The following is a 17,356-nucleotide window of genomic DNA, read 5'->3' as shown; positions in this document are numbered from 1 at the left end:
GCAAATATAGCTAAGTAAATCTTCTCCAATATTTATTTCAATTTGGATGTGTGGCAAATTGTAATTGGTTTATTTCATTATTAGTTTAAGTATAATTTTCGGCAGCACACTACACCTTGAGCACCTCACATGCATATCGATGTCAGCCAAGTAGGGAACCTATTCTTAAAAATTTTAATAGAACGTCTGGTGGTACCAGTGATTATACCACCGATCACACCTTGATGGTGTATCTTATGGATGTGGCATCAATCTTTAAATTGGATCTCTTATCAGGCATTCTGCCGTATATAATCACAGCATAGTATGGGGACAGGTCTGTTGCCCTATTCTCCAAAACACGGTACAAAAAAATATTGTTCCATTTGGCTTATAGGAGCGTTCAAAGATTACACCAGTCCAATAGAGTCCAATGTATTTATGAGGGAAGAGCTCAATCCTCCCTCTTGGTGGTGATTGTCGGGTGGCTGCCCCTACACATTGCGACCATGTAGCAGTAGTGTGTTGTTCGGCCAAGAAACGCACGGCTTCACCTGCACAAGCCATGCATCCAAAAACTGCAAGGCAAAGCCAATGCAATTTGTGGTTAAACCACATGCGCCTTATATTAAATGTGTATGGGCACCCTTAGAGTGTATTAGTCTAATTAACTTTTAACACAATTCCCATATAGCAAGAAAAATCTGAATCTGCTGTGGATTTCAGGCCATATCCGCAGTGCAAATTTTCCACTACATGGAAACATGGCTTCCTATTATTAACTTTTTAGTTGGTATGTAGCCTGACAACTAACTGATTGTAATGGTCTCTCCACGGGCTGATATCAGCCTTGGGAGAACTGGTAGCCGCACACTTTTTTTTGCATTGATGCTTCCGGCAAAATGAAGCACCCAGAGTGGGAAACGCTCTTTGCACAGGCCCCCTGCTCTAGCTAATAAAGGCAAGTCCTGATTGGGGAACCTTCTCTATTACCTTCATATGGTCTTAACCAACAATAGGGCAGATTTACTGTTTAAATTGCACCAAAATTTTGCCGCACATGCTTTATGCGCCACATTTATTAACATAAACTAAGCCAACCAAGAGGTGGCATAAGGAAGAGAAAAGCTCTAACATGTCTAGCTAGATACACTAAATTTATCCTTCAGCGTTTACCACTGTAATAAATCTTCTGACCGCCTGGTTTAAGTTTACCCTGTCTAAATCTTTAGCATTAGTAAAGCAGCCTCAATGGGGCAGATTTATTAATAATGACTTAAAGATAGATAACCTAAAGCTAGAGGCGCTAGGCTGAAGACGCGCCAAATTTTGTAATGACTTGCACACTGATAGATTTGGCGCTTCTTGGCGCATGTAAGATTCCTTTACCTGCTTTACACAACCCCTTTTGGGTGGAATACTTTACAGCAGTGTTCTGCGCCACAAAACTGGCACACACAAGTTTTAAATCTGGCACAATTCATAACTTGACAAATCAAAGGCCATATTATAATTATGTGACCCGATGTGTCGAACATGTCTGAAAGCAAGTTTTTTTCTGGCGCACGCATTATTTAATTTGACCGACAATATATGCATCAAGAAATAGGTGCACGAAACGCCAGAACCGAGGTGCAAATACAATAATAAATCTGCCGAAAATATGTTTACCGTAAGTACAATAAATAACGAAGGTGGGCTGAATACTAACAATAGTAAAATAATAATTTGGATTATAATATGCATACACATTAGATACAATAAACATAAAGTATTTTGTCTAGTTATTTATAGTGTTATTTTGATATGTTTTGTTTTTCTTATAACACTCCACTTTGACAAATGTTGCCCATAGAATAGATGAAAGATCAGAGAGGGTTAACTGTGCTCTGCTAGCTCTTCTGAGGTCACCGCATTGTGTATATTTGCTGTTCTCATACAGCTTTTGTTGATTTTTTGTTTGGTTGAAAAACAAAGCTAAAATAATAGAAAACTTTGCACTTTTGGATTTAGTTTCCTCCTAATTTCAAAGGACACCAGAGTCAGAGCAGAAAGCAGAGCGAAGCAATCACCAGCTCCAGATCTCCAAGCCAGGAATACTTGTAACCAGACTTATTTTTTATAGTATTTACTTTTATCCAATTATGGACGGCAGAGCATACCGTTGTTATGTTACTTTATTACTTTTACTTTAAGTTTAGTTTATTATTTAATTTACAGTTGTAGAGAAAATAATCAATCACCTGCCAAACAATGTGAAATTTGTTATTAAAATGTGTTATTTTGATATCATGTAACAGAATAAAATAGTAGCCAGGCTCTTGACTTAAGTGTTTTCTAGACTAATGTGCACTAAAAAGAGATCATAGGACTATGTTTTTAGCTGATAATTATATTTTGTATTTGCTGAACTGTTGTGTCTTCTCTGCAGATACCATCATGTCAGTCCATATGGCTTTACCCCTAATACTGGTTACTATGCAGGCATCACTGGCAACATTTTCCTGCTCATCTTGTAGCGTTTTCAACCAACCGATGGAGCCTGAAGCTGAGAAAGAAATACTTCTGGAAGTGGCCAAGCAGAACATTCTAAACAAACTTCACTTGCGCCAGCGGCCAAACATTTCACAAGCTGTGTCTAGGGAGAATCTGGCACAGGCTTTGCTACGGTTGAACATTGAGTTGGATGAAGACAATTCACTAGACTTGCCAATAAAGACTGGTAAAAGGGACAAGGAACTGGATATTGGTCAAACCTATGAAGTCATCAGCTTTGCTGAAATAGGTATGCAATAATATGAGTATAGAGGAGCTTATTAACATGTATGTATAGAACAACATATGTCAATGTATATCCTGATATTCCTGCTAAGCCCATTATGCTAGTTTATGCCGTTTTATGCATCATTAGGTCATATATATTTTTTATTTATTAGTAAAATGTTTTATTATCTCAATTCATTTAATGTCTTATTTATAAGTAGAGTTTTTGTTTTATAATAGACAGACAATAATTTGTAAAACCTCTAAAGCCAAAACAAAGGAAAAACAACTGATGAAAAGTATACAAGTCATAACTTTATTATATAATGTAAGAAATACATCTAACACAATTCCTTAATTAAAAAACAAGTACACATCAAGACACATATAAAAGCAGTGTAGGTGGAGGCTACTACAGGGTATTAATCAGATATAGTCATAAATGTAAAAATGGTATCGATAATAATAAATAACAATATCAGTGAATAAATAAGGCCACTATAAAATATTCTGGGCCTGGTTGTACCAAGATCTACTGTATGGTAAAAATGAATTCATTATCATAACTTGTATTTCACTTACCTAAATTGCCTTTGATGCAAGGTCATGCTTTATAAGGTAGATCGGTTCCAAAAAATAATAATACAGTAATTGTTATTAAAGTGTTTATCCAGATTAATATAGATTTAGGTCCAACATTTACAGTATATTTCTCTTCAATAGTTTGCATGAGTCCCACTTGCATGTTTCCCATCGAAAATAAATACTGCACCCAGCACCATATAACACCATACACAATTTAATATGTGGGCATAACCAATAATCAGTCATGCCATAAACACTACCAAAGTTTCCACTGCCATAACCGTTTTGTAAACATTATAATTGGCCTCCCTTTACAATTAAATTAAAAACGACATACCCTATATACATAATGTATACCTCAGGCAAAATCTCATCAATGCAACATAATGAACTTACAGGAAGAATGCAAATCCCCATTTCTCATTCAATCCTTGTGGGAACACGGTCTTAATTGTAGCGATTCATTTACACACTACCTGCGCCAATATTTTCATAATATCCACCCCAAGATATTTCTGGTCAATATCTCGGTCTCTCAAATTCATCCACTTACCTTGGTGATAGTCACTGAAATGTCTGGGTACAGATTTGCATTTTCTGCATTCATGTCTTAGATATCTTCAAGAATTTGTACACAAATCTCTCTGTATTTCAGGTCAATTTAGATAAGGCCTCACGGGCAAGTGGCATAGTAGATGACTGATGACGTCTTACAGGTTATGGAATGTACAATACAGTATTCATTTACCCCTGTGGTATCATGAAATGTTTCAGTTTTAGTTATATGCCTACAGGCCGAACAATCTCATATACAGAAGATCCCCACTTGGGACCCAGTGAGCCAAAACAAACGTGGATCTTGGTGGTACATAATGGCGCCGTACTAGTATATCATCAAAGGTACTACTGCGTTTGTTTGTCACTTTTGGCTGGGGAGGTAAAATCCTCCGTGTGTCAGTATGGGCCAATAGTGTTTGAATATCCCATCATATCATTCCACCTGGTGTGATAAGTTAGGTTCAGTCGGACCTGATTGTCACTAAGCGCATATACATTAGGGATAAGTAGGTGGTTTCTCTCCTCATCCTTTACCCGTTCATAACCTCTGTTCGTGTACAATTGTTCATAGCCCCGTCTCAAAATCTGTGATTCAAATCCTATGCGTTTTTAAGTTCATTCACCTAATCACAGATTCCTCTGGCTTTTAGAAATTGACCTGTGGGGATGGCACGTATGATCAGGATTAGATGACTTGGCATGTACAACTGAGTTCACACTGGTGTTGCTTACGAAACATTGTTGTGTGCACTTGACCTATGTCGTCCGCATTCATTTTAATATCTCCAAAAAAATGAATGCTGCTGTTACATACCTCTCCAGGTTTCTGTTTAGTTCTGTTCTTTTTTCAGAGTAATTGTTAATTCTTTCTGGTTCTGAGCTCTGTGTCTGGGCAGCTTTTTCTGATGATCCCATCAGGCCTGCTATTTAGGTCACTTTCACATGGCAGCATTTTGGTCAGTATTTTACTTTAGTAATTTTGGAAGCCAAAACCAGGAGTAAAACGTAAACAGAGTAAATGTATAATGAAAAGATTTGTACGTCTTCCATGTTATGGAACCACTCCTGGTTTTGGCTCACAAATACTGATCCAAAATACTGAGCAAAATACTGCTGTGTGATAGAAGTCTTAGGCTAGGTCCTCATGACCCTGCTATTCGGGGGTGAAATCATGGCAAAATGGCATGGTTTTGATGTGCATTGAGGCTAAATACACATTTACAGCGACGTGGGAATCCAGCCTTAAACCCAGTCAGATCTTACACTTATTGTCTGTGGATTTTGGTATTTCCTTCCTGGCTCTGTTGTTATTGTTGGTATTGATTTTGCTTCTGATTGTTGACTATTGTTGGTTTACCTTGGCTTGTTCCTGACCATGTTTCTGTCTAGTTATTTGGATACCTTGCCTAGTACTTGTAGTTCGATTATTGTTTCTGACCATATTTTTGTCTTTGGATAGCTTGCATATTACTTGTAGTTCTATTATTGATCTGACCTTTGTCTTCTTCCTGTCTGTGACAACTTTGGGTAAGTTAGCTCACAGGATTGCCATCTCCAGAGTCAAGATGGTTGGCACAGTTAAGAATTTTCACTCCAACACAGTGGATTCGGTTTGAAACTGGCCGCAACCAGCTTTATTGCCTTCATACATGAAAAGCGGTTTTGCAAAACAGATCAAAATAAACCCTAGGCCGTCCAGCCTCTAAATAAGCATACAGCTTCCCTAGCTATCAGGGTGAAAGGCCTTCTGCCCAGCACCTCACAACAAACATGTGTTCTTACCACAACTTCTGACTCCCACAGGCCGGCAATGCCTGTCTTCTCTAGACTGGGAGCCTTGTATGAATAGATCACACCTTTCTTAAAGGAGTTCTCACAGCTGGCAGCTAATGAAACTCATAAGGCAGCCCAAACCCTGGACTGTACTAAAGACGGAGTGGAACTTTTACTATTCTCTTCCACTCCAGCAACCCAGACCTTTTTCCAGGTTTCTTGCCTAATAAATAAGGAGAAAGGACACTTTCTCTTGTAACATTCCTTTTAAATATATAATTCTGGGCACAAATTCTGCCCCTTGGTAGCTGCACTGCTACATGTCTTTTGGCTTGATCTTGTCTTTATTCCTGCCCCATTCCCTGACTTGTTGCATCCTGCCTGCCCTCCTGGTAATGAACTCCGGTTCCGACCACAGCTCAACTATCTGCTATGTTATCACTGTCAATCCGAGACTATTTTGGGGACTGTGACCGAAGTCCACATCTCTGTACGGAGGTTAAAACGTGAAACCTGGGAATCCCTTAGATTATGCGCCCCAGTCTTGCCAGCACCAGTCCGATTCCTAATTAGAGGATTTACCTTGTGGTACGTGACTGCTATCCTTCAGTTTTACATGAGTTAATTTGATATTCAGATTGTTGTCATTTGGTTTTTCCAGAAAAGGTGAAGGGCGTCCAAGAGACTGCATATCCCTCAATCACGGTGCAATGTGTTTTTACCTGGTCCCACAAACAAGTTTGCATATGATGGGAAACAAGTTGCTGACATTGCCATGCTCCTTTTTTGTAAAAAAAACAAAACCCTGTTTTTAAAAAATGTGGTTGTGCATCTGCACAAACTCCATAAAAGTCGGTAATAATGTGGCAGTTTGTGTGAACCCATATACAATCTTTTGGATTATCACCTCCAGAAATGGGGGGGGGGGGGGGGGGAGTTCTCCTCTTTTGAATAGCCAGACACATAATTCTGAGTCTCCTGTATTCTTTCATTGCTCTCATTACCAAAACATCAGATTTTTTTTACCATTTTGAAAAGTAGAATTACTGACATCTAGATGTAATATGCTGCCCTTACATAGGACAGAATATTCAGCTGTCAGATCCACTTTAACTGAGGGATCTACATTACGTTAGTTATTTTATTCTAAGGGCTTTATAAGTTTTGTATGTTGCAAGGTGCCCAAGGATATATAATTATTGTTGCTGTAGTTTGCTCTTTGGGAAATCCTCTTTTTGTACGTTTAATAGACATTAATTTAGAATTGGGTTTCTCCACAAGAAAAAAGGTAGTGGCTTCTATTTAATGTATTTCATAGAATAGTGTGCCACCATGTTTTTTTTATTTTTTTTACCAGTTTATAAACAAGCAAAATCAGGAGACTGAACTCTTGTTCTTGTATGAACCTTGAACTTAAAGCTGTTGTCCGAGATATATTTTTACTTTAAATTTAAACTCACAATGCACATATTAACTATTGAATAATATACTTACCTGTGCAATCTTGCTTCTGTTCTCCGTTCTGGCAGCTCTTTTCTTCCGATCACATGTCTTCTGACGTCACTTTTTCTTCCTCCTCCACTGTCGTGTCGTATCCCGATCACATGGTCTCGCCCCAGCGAGACCTCGGATGGGATACGACACGTCACTGGTGACGTGTAGTATCTGCGGGTGCTCGTTCATGACTGCCCGCCCAGCCTATGCAGCTTTTCACTGTGAGCGCGCCTATGCGTGTTCACAGTGAAAAAAGTGAAAAGGGACGGCACCTGCGGACTAGCCCAGTCGACGAGGTACAGTGGCATCTGTACTTTTAGTTCTTACCCTATCAAAGCCTACACATAGTAGGCTTTGATAGGGGATTATACAACAGGATGCAGCCCTTGAGGCTGTTATCTGCGGCCCGCGGGACACCGTTGCGCCGTAGGACCGAGCAGGCCCAAGGAGGAGCCGCACTACGCTAGTCAGGCGAGTCCCGGAGCAGAGCCTATAATAGTACACTGTTTAACAACTGTTCCCGAACGCTGGCTGTGTTTTTACGGCCAGCGGTCAGGGACGGGTCCTTAAAACCCGAGGCATAGACTTTTTACGGCTCGGGTTTTAACTTGCTGTCCGCGCGATCGGGCAGCTGAATGTCGGGTCTCCGGCTGTCAGTGACTGCAGGGGACGCTGAGGAGAAGATAGAAGCAGCTTTCGCTGTTTCTGCCCTCTCCGATGTCTTTTTACACAGCGTTCAATGAACGCTGTGTATAGGAATAGAGACAGCAGCAGCGGCGCTGTCTCTATTCCTCCCGTTGATCATGTGACTGGTCACATGATCGCCGGGTGCCGTTACTGACAGACTGCTGCTTGGTCTTACTAGACCCAGCACAGCCCAGTTAGTGACAATCGTCACTATGAGAGGGCTGATTTTCCCTGTAACTGGGGCTGCTGTGCCGCTCCAGTTACAGTGGAAAAACATGGTGTAAGGCCTCATGCACACGACCGTAAAAACACCCGTTATTGCGGGTCGTTATTACGACCCGCAATAACGGGCTCATAGGCTTCTGTTAGCCACGGGTACCTTCCCGTTTGCTCACGGGAAGGTACCCGTGCCGTTAAAAAAGATAGAACATGCCCTATTTCATGCCGTAATAACGGCACGGGCATCCCATAGAAGTCTATGGGGCTCCCGTAATCATGGGTGGCTCCGTGTGTTCACCCGTGATTACGGGAGCGTTGCGAGGTGAGGCGAGGTCAGGGGACTACCCGGTCTGCAGGCCACAGCCCAGTGGCGTAACTACCGCCGGGACTACAATGAAAACTATGGCAGAGCGGGGAGGTATCTCCCCGCTCTGCCATAAACAAAAGACATGTATCCCCTATCCTGTAAAAAATAAAAATAAAAGACGTTCATACTTACCGACAACTTCCTGCTTCTCCAGTCCGGTCTCCCGCCCGTTGCCTTGGTGACGCGTCCCTCTCGACATCCGGGCCGACGTCCTGGATGACGTTTCAGGCCATGTGACCGCTGTAGCCAATCACAGGTCAATCACAGGCTGCAGCGGTCACATGGACTGCCGCGTCATCCAGGGATGTCGGGCTGGATGTGAAGAGAGGGACGCGTCACCAAGACAACGGCCGGTAAGTATGAATTTCTTTAACTTTTATTACAGAAAAGGCTGTCCCTTCTCTCTATCCTGCACTGATAGAGAGAAGGGGCTGCCGATTAGTGCAGTGCTATTTTGCTGCCAAAAACGTGCTCGTAAATACGGGTGGAATACGTGTGACACCGGACCCATATTTACGAGCACGGGTTCGTAAATACTGGTGCAAAACGGGTGGAATACGTGTGACACCGGACCCGTATTTACGCCAGTATTTACGGGTGTGAAAAAATACGGTCGTGTGCATGAGGCCTTAAAGAGAGAAAAAAAATATTAAAAGTTCCCCAAAGGTCTTTTTTGACCTTTGAGGGACAGACCATTGTAATAAAAAAAATAATAAAGTAAAGTGCAAAAAAAATGTAAATAATAAATACACATAAAATACCCACCCCCAAAAAAAACGTCCCCCCCCCGCCAATCATTGTTGTAATGCTAGCGCTGACCCAATTACCCTAATATAGACATGTAATATATTAAAATTTACGGTAGACAATGACGATCACAAATAAAAGGTCTATTTTAGGGTAAAACTATGTTATTACCAAAAAAAAAATAGCTGAAACGTAAAAAAGCGTATTTTTTTACTATTATTTTCAAACTTTATGAATAAAAATTCAAAAATGGCAAAAAAGGTGTGTATAAAAACGATAAAAAAATAAACCTACATTGTCTACGGAAAAAACGTCGCAAAAATCACGTCGTTGGCCAACAAATAAAAAAGTTATAGCCATTTAACTAACACGTGCTATGAATGGCTAAACGGTTTCTGGTCCTGAAGGCGCAAAAAAGCCCGGTCCTGAACTGGTTAAGATCTTCTGGGGTCCTGTATCTAAGCCTACATTGTTAGGCTTAGATACAGGGTCTAACAAACAGTGTCACACATGGAGCCTGTATCTAAGCCTAACACAATGTAGGCTTAGATACAGGACCCCAGATGACATTCTTTTTATTCCTGTATAAAGGTATGTTCACACGGCCTATTTATGGATGTAATTCGGGCGTATTAACCCCTGAATTACGTCCAAAATTACGGCTTGAAAGCGTTGACAAACATCTGCCCGTTGAAAGCAATGGGCTGACGTTTGTCTGTTCACACGAGGCGTATATTTACGCGTCGCTGTCAAAAGACGGCGCGTAAATAGACGCCCGCGCCAAAAAAGTGTCATGTCACTTCTTCAGACGTAAATGGAGCCGTTTTCCATGGACTCCATGGAAAACCAGCTCCAGTTACGTCCATAATGGACGCGGCGTTCAAGCGCCTGCACATGCCGTTACGGCTGAAATGACGGGGCTGTTTTCTCCTGGAAACAGCACTGTCATTTCGGCCGTTACGGACGCTGCCGTGTGAACATATCCTAAGATTACACACGGACCTATGCTAGTCTATGGGGCCGTGCAGACTGTCAGTGATTTTTGCGCAGCGTGTGTGCGCTGCGTAAAACTCGCGACATGTTCTACATTTCGGCGTTTTTCGCGCATCACGCACCCATTGAAGTCAATGGGTGCGTGAAAATCAGGCGCACCCCACGGAAGCACTTCCGTGGGACAAGCGTTATTCGCGCAACAGCTGTAAAAGAATGAATGTAAACAGAAAAGCACCACGTGCTTTTCTGTTTACAAACATCCAAACGGAGTGTCATAATGATGGCGACTGCACGAAAACCATGCAGCCGCGCACCATATGAACAGGGCACACGGAGCTGTCAAGTGCATTTTGCGCACGCAAAACACCACGGTTTTTGCGTGCGCAAAACGCACACGCTCGTGTAAATCCGCCCTTATGCATCAGTGTGCTTTTCGATTGTCATGCGTTATTCATGCACTCACAAAGCCAGCCCATTTTTTTCTTCTTTTTTACAAAAAATTGCTGTGTAAATCACGCACCAAACACGCGTGTGCGGTGCGTGGTTTTCACGCATGCATTGACTTCAATGTGAGTGTAGGTGCATGATAACGCACCAATAGAGGACATGCAGTATGTTTCACGCTGCGGACTCTCGCTGCACAAAAATCACGGACAGTCTGCACTGCTCCATAGACTTGCATAGGTCCATGCCACACGCGTGAAAAACACGCGGGTTGCACGGACGTATATGGCGATCGTGTAAATCCGCCCTTAGGTAGACAGCGCCACTATGATTCCGGTCCACAACGGATTGCTTCATGTCTCTGCCTAGGTCTATGTCCAAGCAAAGCGTGCAGGAGCGGAATCCCCGACCATAGTGGGATTCCACTACTCCGATAAGTTACAATAGCGCTACTCACAATAGCGCTAGGTACAGTTGGAGGGAGGGGTAGTGTGTCATCTATGTAATAAAATTACTCCTCCTCACAGCACAAAGTGCATGTGAGGAGGAGGAATGGTACATGAAGTACAATAACAGAGGCAGCATTAGGCTAAGTTCACACGGAGTATTTTGACGAGTTTTTTTTAAGCGGAAACAGCGTCGCAAAACTCGTCAAAAACGGCCCGAAAATGCGTACCATTGATTTCAATGGGAGGCGTCGGCGTCTTTTTCCTGCGAGCAGCGAAACTGCCTTGCGGGAAAAAGAAATAACATGCTCTTTCTTCGGGCGTTTACGCCTCTGACCTCCCATTGACTTGTGGGAGGCAGAGAAAGCGTATTTCGCGCTGTTTTATGCCCGCGGCGCTCAATTGCCGCGGGCGAAAAACGCCACGGAAAACGATGCGAAAAACGCAGCAAAAAAAGCCGCAAACAACGCCGCAAAAAACAGACGCGAAAAACGACGCAAAAAAGGCTACGATAAATGCCGCAATAAAACATTGCAAAAAAAGCTGCGAAAAAAGCCGCAAACAAAGAGGCAAAGAACACCACGAAAAACAACAGGGAAAACGCCACGAAAGACGCAACGAAAAACGCAGCAAAAAAAACCGCAAACAACGACGCAAAAAAACGAAGCGAAAAACGGCGCAAACAAAGCAGCAAACAAAAACGCAAAAAACGGCACGAAAAACGAAACGAATAACGCCGCGAACAAAGCGGCAAACAAAAACGCAAACAAAGCCGCAAACAACGCCACAAAAAACGCCGGGAAAAACGACGCAAAAATCAACGTGCAGGGAGAGGTAAATCTGCCGCAAACTTCAAGACGGAATTTTGAGGCAGATATTCCTCCTGTAAAAAACTCTGTGTGAACATAGCCTTAGTGGAGAGAGACATGAGATAGAAGAGGGTGGACGAGGGTGAGGGTAGACACGCAGAGGTTTATAGACCTGAAAAGAGAAAGAAAACATAAATGTGAAAAACATAATGGGGAGGAGAACATTTGCTCATCATCCTTCAAGAATGTCAGCAAGGAGACAAGTCCAGTGAAGGATGTCAGCGGGGAGGAGCAAGGACAGCTCACATGAACTCTTGGAAGGTACGTGCACGCTCATTGCAGGCTGCAATGAGCGTGCACGGAAAATAAGTTTCATCACAAGGAAAGATCAACAAACCAGAGCTGAACTGCATGTAAACAAGCTGTGCTAAATTCAAAGAAGAAATGTGGCAAGTAGAATTTTTTTTTTTTAAATAATGCTTTATTTAGGTTGTCTGTATAAGGGGTAATGTATGACACAGTTTTTGAAAAAATTTTGGTATCTCGGACAACCCCTTTAAGCTTTATGAGCTTAAAGAGACTCTGTCACCGCATTATAAGTGCCCTGTCTCCTATATAAGGAGATGGGCGCTGTAATGTAGGTGACAGTAATGCTTTTTATTTAAAAAAACGATCTTTTTTCACAACGTTAGGAGCGATTTTGGTTTATGCTAATGAGCTTTCTTAATGCCCAAGTGGGCGTACTTTTACTTTCGAACAAGTGGGCGTTGTACAGAGGAGTGCATGACGCTGACCAATCGGCATCATGAACTCCTCTCCATTCATTTACACTGCACTAGCGATATAGTTATATCACTATGTGCAGCCTCATACACAAGCCCTAACATTACTAGTGTCCTGATAATGAATACACATGAAATCCAGCCTGGACGTCATGTGTACTCAGAATCCTGACACTTCTGAATCTTTTCTGTGAGATTCCAGCAACGGATACGAAATCTCGCGAGATTTGGTTTCACTTGCTGTAAATCTCACAAAAAAAGATTCAGAAGTGTCAGGATTCTGAGTACACATGACGTCCAGGCTGGATGGTCATGTGTATTCATTATCAGGACACTGTAGTAATGTTAGGGCTTGTGTATGAGGCTGCACATAGTGATATAACTATATCGCTAGTGCAGTGTAAATTAATGGAGAGGAGTGCATGATGCCGATTGGTCAGCGTCATGCACTCCTCTGTACAACGCCCACTTGTTCGAAAGTAAAAGTACGCCCACTTGGGCATTAAGAAAGCTCATTAGCATAAACCAAAATCGCTCCTAACGTTGTGAAAAAAGATCGTTTTTTTAAATAAAAAGCATTACTGTCACCTACATTACAGCGCCGATCTCCTTATGTAGGAGATAGGGCACTTATAATGTGGTGACAGAGTCTCTTTAAGATAAGTTGTGTTCACAGCTCCGTAATGTAACATTTCTCTTTACCGTCTTTAGCTTATCAACATAGTGACACTAAAGGCCCTTTTACATGGGACAATTATCGGCAAATGAGCGTTCATATGAACGTCCGTTCCCGATCATTGCCCTGTAAACACTCGTTCATTGGCTGATCGTATAGTTTATGCAGCATGAAATATTATCGTTGTCCAAACATTTAAAGAAATAGACCGCACTGCAGACTTTAGAACTTGTTAGTCTTTTTCAATGCTTTATTTTAGTGTTTAGTGTTTAGTGTTTTGGATCTATACATAAAGATCCTTCGTCCAGCTAGACAGAAATGAGAAATCTCAGTAAATTATATGGTGTAAATACATATACAGAACATATGATATATATACATACATGGGTAGCCACTGTATGGCACAGGGAGAGAAAAAGGGTAAAGAGGGGAAAGTACTTGCATAGATACTAGAGCGGTATGATATAATACAAAGCCCAAAAAGACACAAGGATATAGATTAGTTGATCATTTTGTCAAATATTTCAATATAAGAGGTCTTACAAGTGGTCAATAACAAAGAGGGTAATCATTGTGGTTATAAAAAAGAAGACATGAAGGCGCAGCAGGCATAGATTATATGGTAATACTCTAATGGAGGTGTAGAATTAACTATATGGAGGTTAGCAATAGGAGAGACTAGCGGCCAGTGCACCTAAGCAATAGACATAGCCAGAAGAACTGGAATAGAAGTAGTACCTATACAAATAAGTGCATATATAGATGTGCCCACAGATATAGAGACTAACCTGATAATGAAGCGCTGTATTAGTGCAATGCAGAGTGTGAATAAAACAGGACTGGTGTATTGCAACCAGTAGCAGAGAGGCACAAGGTGCTGGTGCTATATTTATGGCGTCCAGTCACCAATACAGGTCCATTCAGCAAATAACCCAAGCACTCAAACGTATGAATGAATAAGATTCGTTTAATTCTTGTATTATTAAATTTTCAGTTTGTTCTTCACTGAAATAAATCTTCACAAAATTTCAGTAATTGCTAACAAGCGATTGTAAATCTTCAGTGATTGCTGACAAGCACGAGCAGACACACATGCAGAGCGTCTGGTAGACGCCTCGTTACACAGTTCCACAGCTCCATTCAGTTTAAGCGGTTTTGGAAAAGGCCAGAGTTGGCCGAAACGTCATTTACAATCGCTTGTCAGCAATCACTCACTGAGATTTACAATCGCTTGTCAGCAATCACTGAAGATTTACAATCGCTTGTTAGCAATTACTGAAATTTTGTGAAGATTTATTTCAGTGAAGAACAAACTGAAAATTAAATAATACAAGAATTATACGAATCTTATTCATTCATACGTTTGAGTGCTTGGGTTATTTGCTGAATGACTATTGTGGGTTTGCCAAACCCGAACCCTCACAGCACCTCAACATCTTTACCAGGAGTGCTATCCAATTTTTTTATACAATACAGGTCCAGATGACGGCGTACGGCTGTGTAAGAATGCGCAGGAGGTGTGGTGACATTCCAGCACCTTAAGGTCAACACGTTGCTGCATAACGGCTCCGTAACGTCACGACAATTAGGGCGCGTGATGACGCGCCGGTGCATTGATATCACGCGCCGGAGAGTAGGGAAGTAGGTAGCATATTAGAAAGACGCTGTTAAGTGAAACCGAGTATAATGACGTCATTCTCTAGTGAAGCTGCTTTCTAATAGCAAACTAAGGTCGTACCAATGACCACAAGGGGGCAATGTAAGAATTACTTCAGTTTAGGTGATACATAACTAATGGTCCATAGACTAACATGGGCTATAAATGGCAGTATAGAGTATCATATTATGTAGCAAGGTGACAAATGGATTTGAATTTATACAATATAGAGCACCATCTTAAGACCATATTGGATGAGACATATACATAAAGTAATCTTCAACCAATAGATACATCCAAGCATAATAACATACATTAATGCATTATAGTAAACAATGAAAGATTACAATAAAAATGATTGAGGTTAAGATGAGCAGTCCCCATATGATTGTAGTAGCTAAGCCTGTAATGAGAAACAGACATGGGAGGTGAAAGTTACAATGTAGATCAGGGGTCTCAAGCACGCGGCCCGCGGGCCGCATGCGGCCCCTGGGGCCGCATGCGGCCCCTGGGGCTGTCATCTGCGGCCCACGGGACACAGAGCCGCTAGTATCGGCTCTGCTCCGAGACTCTGGAATTCCCTGACATCGCTGTCCACATATGAACAGCGATGTCTGGGGCTTCCCCAGAGCCGGAGTCCCGAGCAGAGCGCTGGTGTCGGCTCTGCTCCGGGACTCTGTGGAATTCCCTGACATCGCTGCCCATATATGGACAGTGTGTCAGGGTCTTGCCCAGAGCGGAGCAGAGCGCTGGTGTCGGCTCTGCTCCAGGACTCTGTGGAATTCCCTGACATCGCTGCCCATATATGGACAGTGTGTCAGGGTCTTGCCCAGAGCGGAGCAGAGCGCTGGTGTCGGCTCTGCTCCTGGACTCTGTGGAATTCCCTGACATCGCTGTCCACATATGAACAGCGATGTCTGGGGCTTCCCCAGAGCCGGAGTCCCGGGCAGAGCGCTAGTACAGGCTCTGCTCCGGGACTCTGTGGAATTCCCTGACATATCTGCCCATATATGGACAGTGTGTCAGGGTCTTCCCCAGAGCGGAGTCCCGGGCAGAGCGCTATTATCGGCTCTGCTCTGGGACTCTGGGGAAGCCTCTGACATCGCTGTCCATACATCGACAATGATGTCAGGGGCTTCCCCAGAGCAGGAGTCCCAGTGATGTCAGGAGCACAGCTGGAGTCCCAGGAAGAGCCTACTAGCGCTCTGCCTGGGACTCCAGCTCTGGGCAAGCCCCTGACATCACTGGGGCAGCCTCTACAGAGGGCACTGGGGCAGCCTCTACAGAGGGCACTGGGGCAGCCTCTACAGAGGGCACTGGGGCAGCCTCTACAGAGGGCACTGGGGCAGCCTCTACAGAGGGCACTTTGGCAGCCTCTACAGAGGGCACTGTGGCAGCATCTACAGAGGGCACTGTGGCAGCCTCTACAGAGGGCTCTGTGGCAGCCTCTACAGAGGGCACTGTGGCGTTATCTACAAGTGGGTGTGTGACAGTATCTGAAGAGGACACTGGCATTATCTAGGGGTGTGTTGCATTATCTACAGAGGGCACTGTGGCCTTATCTACAGAGGGCACTGTGGCCTTATCTACAGAGGGCACTGTGGCCTTATCTACAGAGGGCACTGTGGCCTTATCTACAGAGGGCACTGTGGCCTTATCTACAGAGGGCACTGTGGCCTTATCTAGGGGTGTGTTGCATTATCCACAGAGGGCACTGCGGCAGCATCCACAGAGGGCACTGTGGCAGCATCCACAGAGGGCACTGCGGCACTATCTAAAAAGGGGCTGCCCAATCTTGACATGTGTGCTAACTGAGCCGCTGGACTGCATTTGGCGACACTTAAACTGGAAAGCTGGATTGTTGAAATAAGCAGGTGGAGAAATATCTCAAATTTTAAACCTAGCGCTATTATTATAGTAATGTAGTATTATTATTATTATAGTAATATAGTATTATAGTAGTTCAAATAACTAATTGATTAACAATAATTTTGTATTGTATCAAATTTGAAAGTAATGCGGCCCGTCAGCTTCCCAATTTTTCTATATGCGGCCCACTTACCCGGCCGAGTTTGAGACCCCTGATGTAGATGGTAGTGATGGTAATGCTTCAAGGCGGTCAGCCAACCATTACTAGATACATGAAAGTATAGTAGAGAAAAACGATTAAACAAGGGATTAAGTAGTGATGTACTCCCTATTTAGACCATCTGGGTGTGGAGTGTTGAGTTTCTTAATCTACCTCAATTCCCTGTCAAGAAGAATTTGTTCTCGGTTCCCCCCTCTTCTCTTTGGAGGAACTCAATCTATAACCTGAAAACGTAACTGGTGTACAGAATGTCCACAAGAGTTGAAATTGAAGGGGAGAGTTTGGTCT

At 42.8% G+C, this 17,356-nt stretch overlaps 1 protein-coding gene across 1 annotated transcript in view; it reads left to right on the top strand.

Annotated features, from left to right (window-relative positions):
* The first annotated feature begins 1,990 nt into the window (after positions 1-1,990).
* The window catches only part of LOC142742359 (inhibin beta C chain-like), a 31,590-nt gene continuing 16,224 nt past the window's right edge, over positions 1,991-17,356 (top strand). Inside the window, exons 1-2 of the mRNA XM_075851995.1 lie at positions 1,991-2,081; positions 2,411-2,764. Coding sequence (XP_075708110.1) covers positions 2,419-2,764 — 346 coding nt within the window. The 5' untranslated portion in view covers positions 1,991-2,081; positions 2,411-2,418. The remainder of the gene's footprint in view (positions 2,082-2,410; positions 2,765-17,356) is intronic.

Source organism: Rhinoderma darwinii, chromosome 2 (assembly GCF_050947455.1).
Source record: "Rhinoderma darwinii isolate aRhiDar2 chromosome 2, aRhiDar2.hap1, whole genome shotgun sequence".
Classification (NCBI taxonomy): domain Eukaryota; kingdom Metazoa; phylum Chordata; class Amphibia; order Anura; family Rhinodermatidae; genus Rhinoderma; species Rhinoderma darwinii.
Note: the sequence above shows the minus strand (reverse complement) of the source record. Positions and strands in the feature narration are given on the sequence as shown.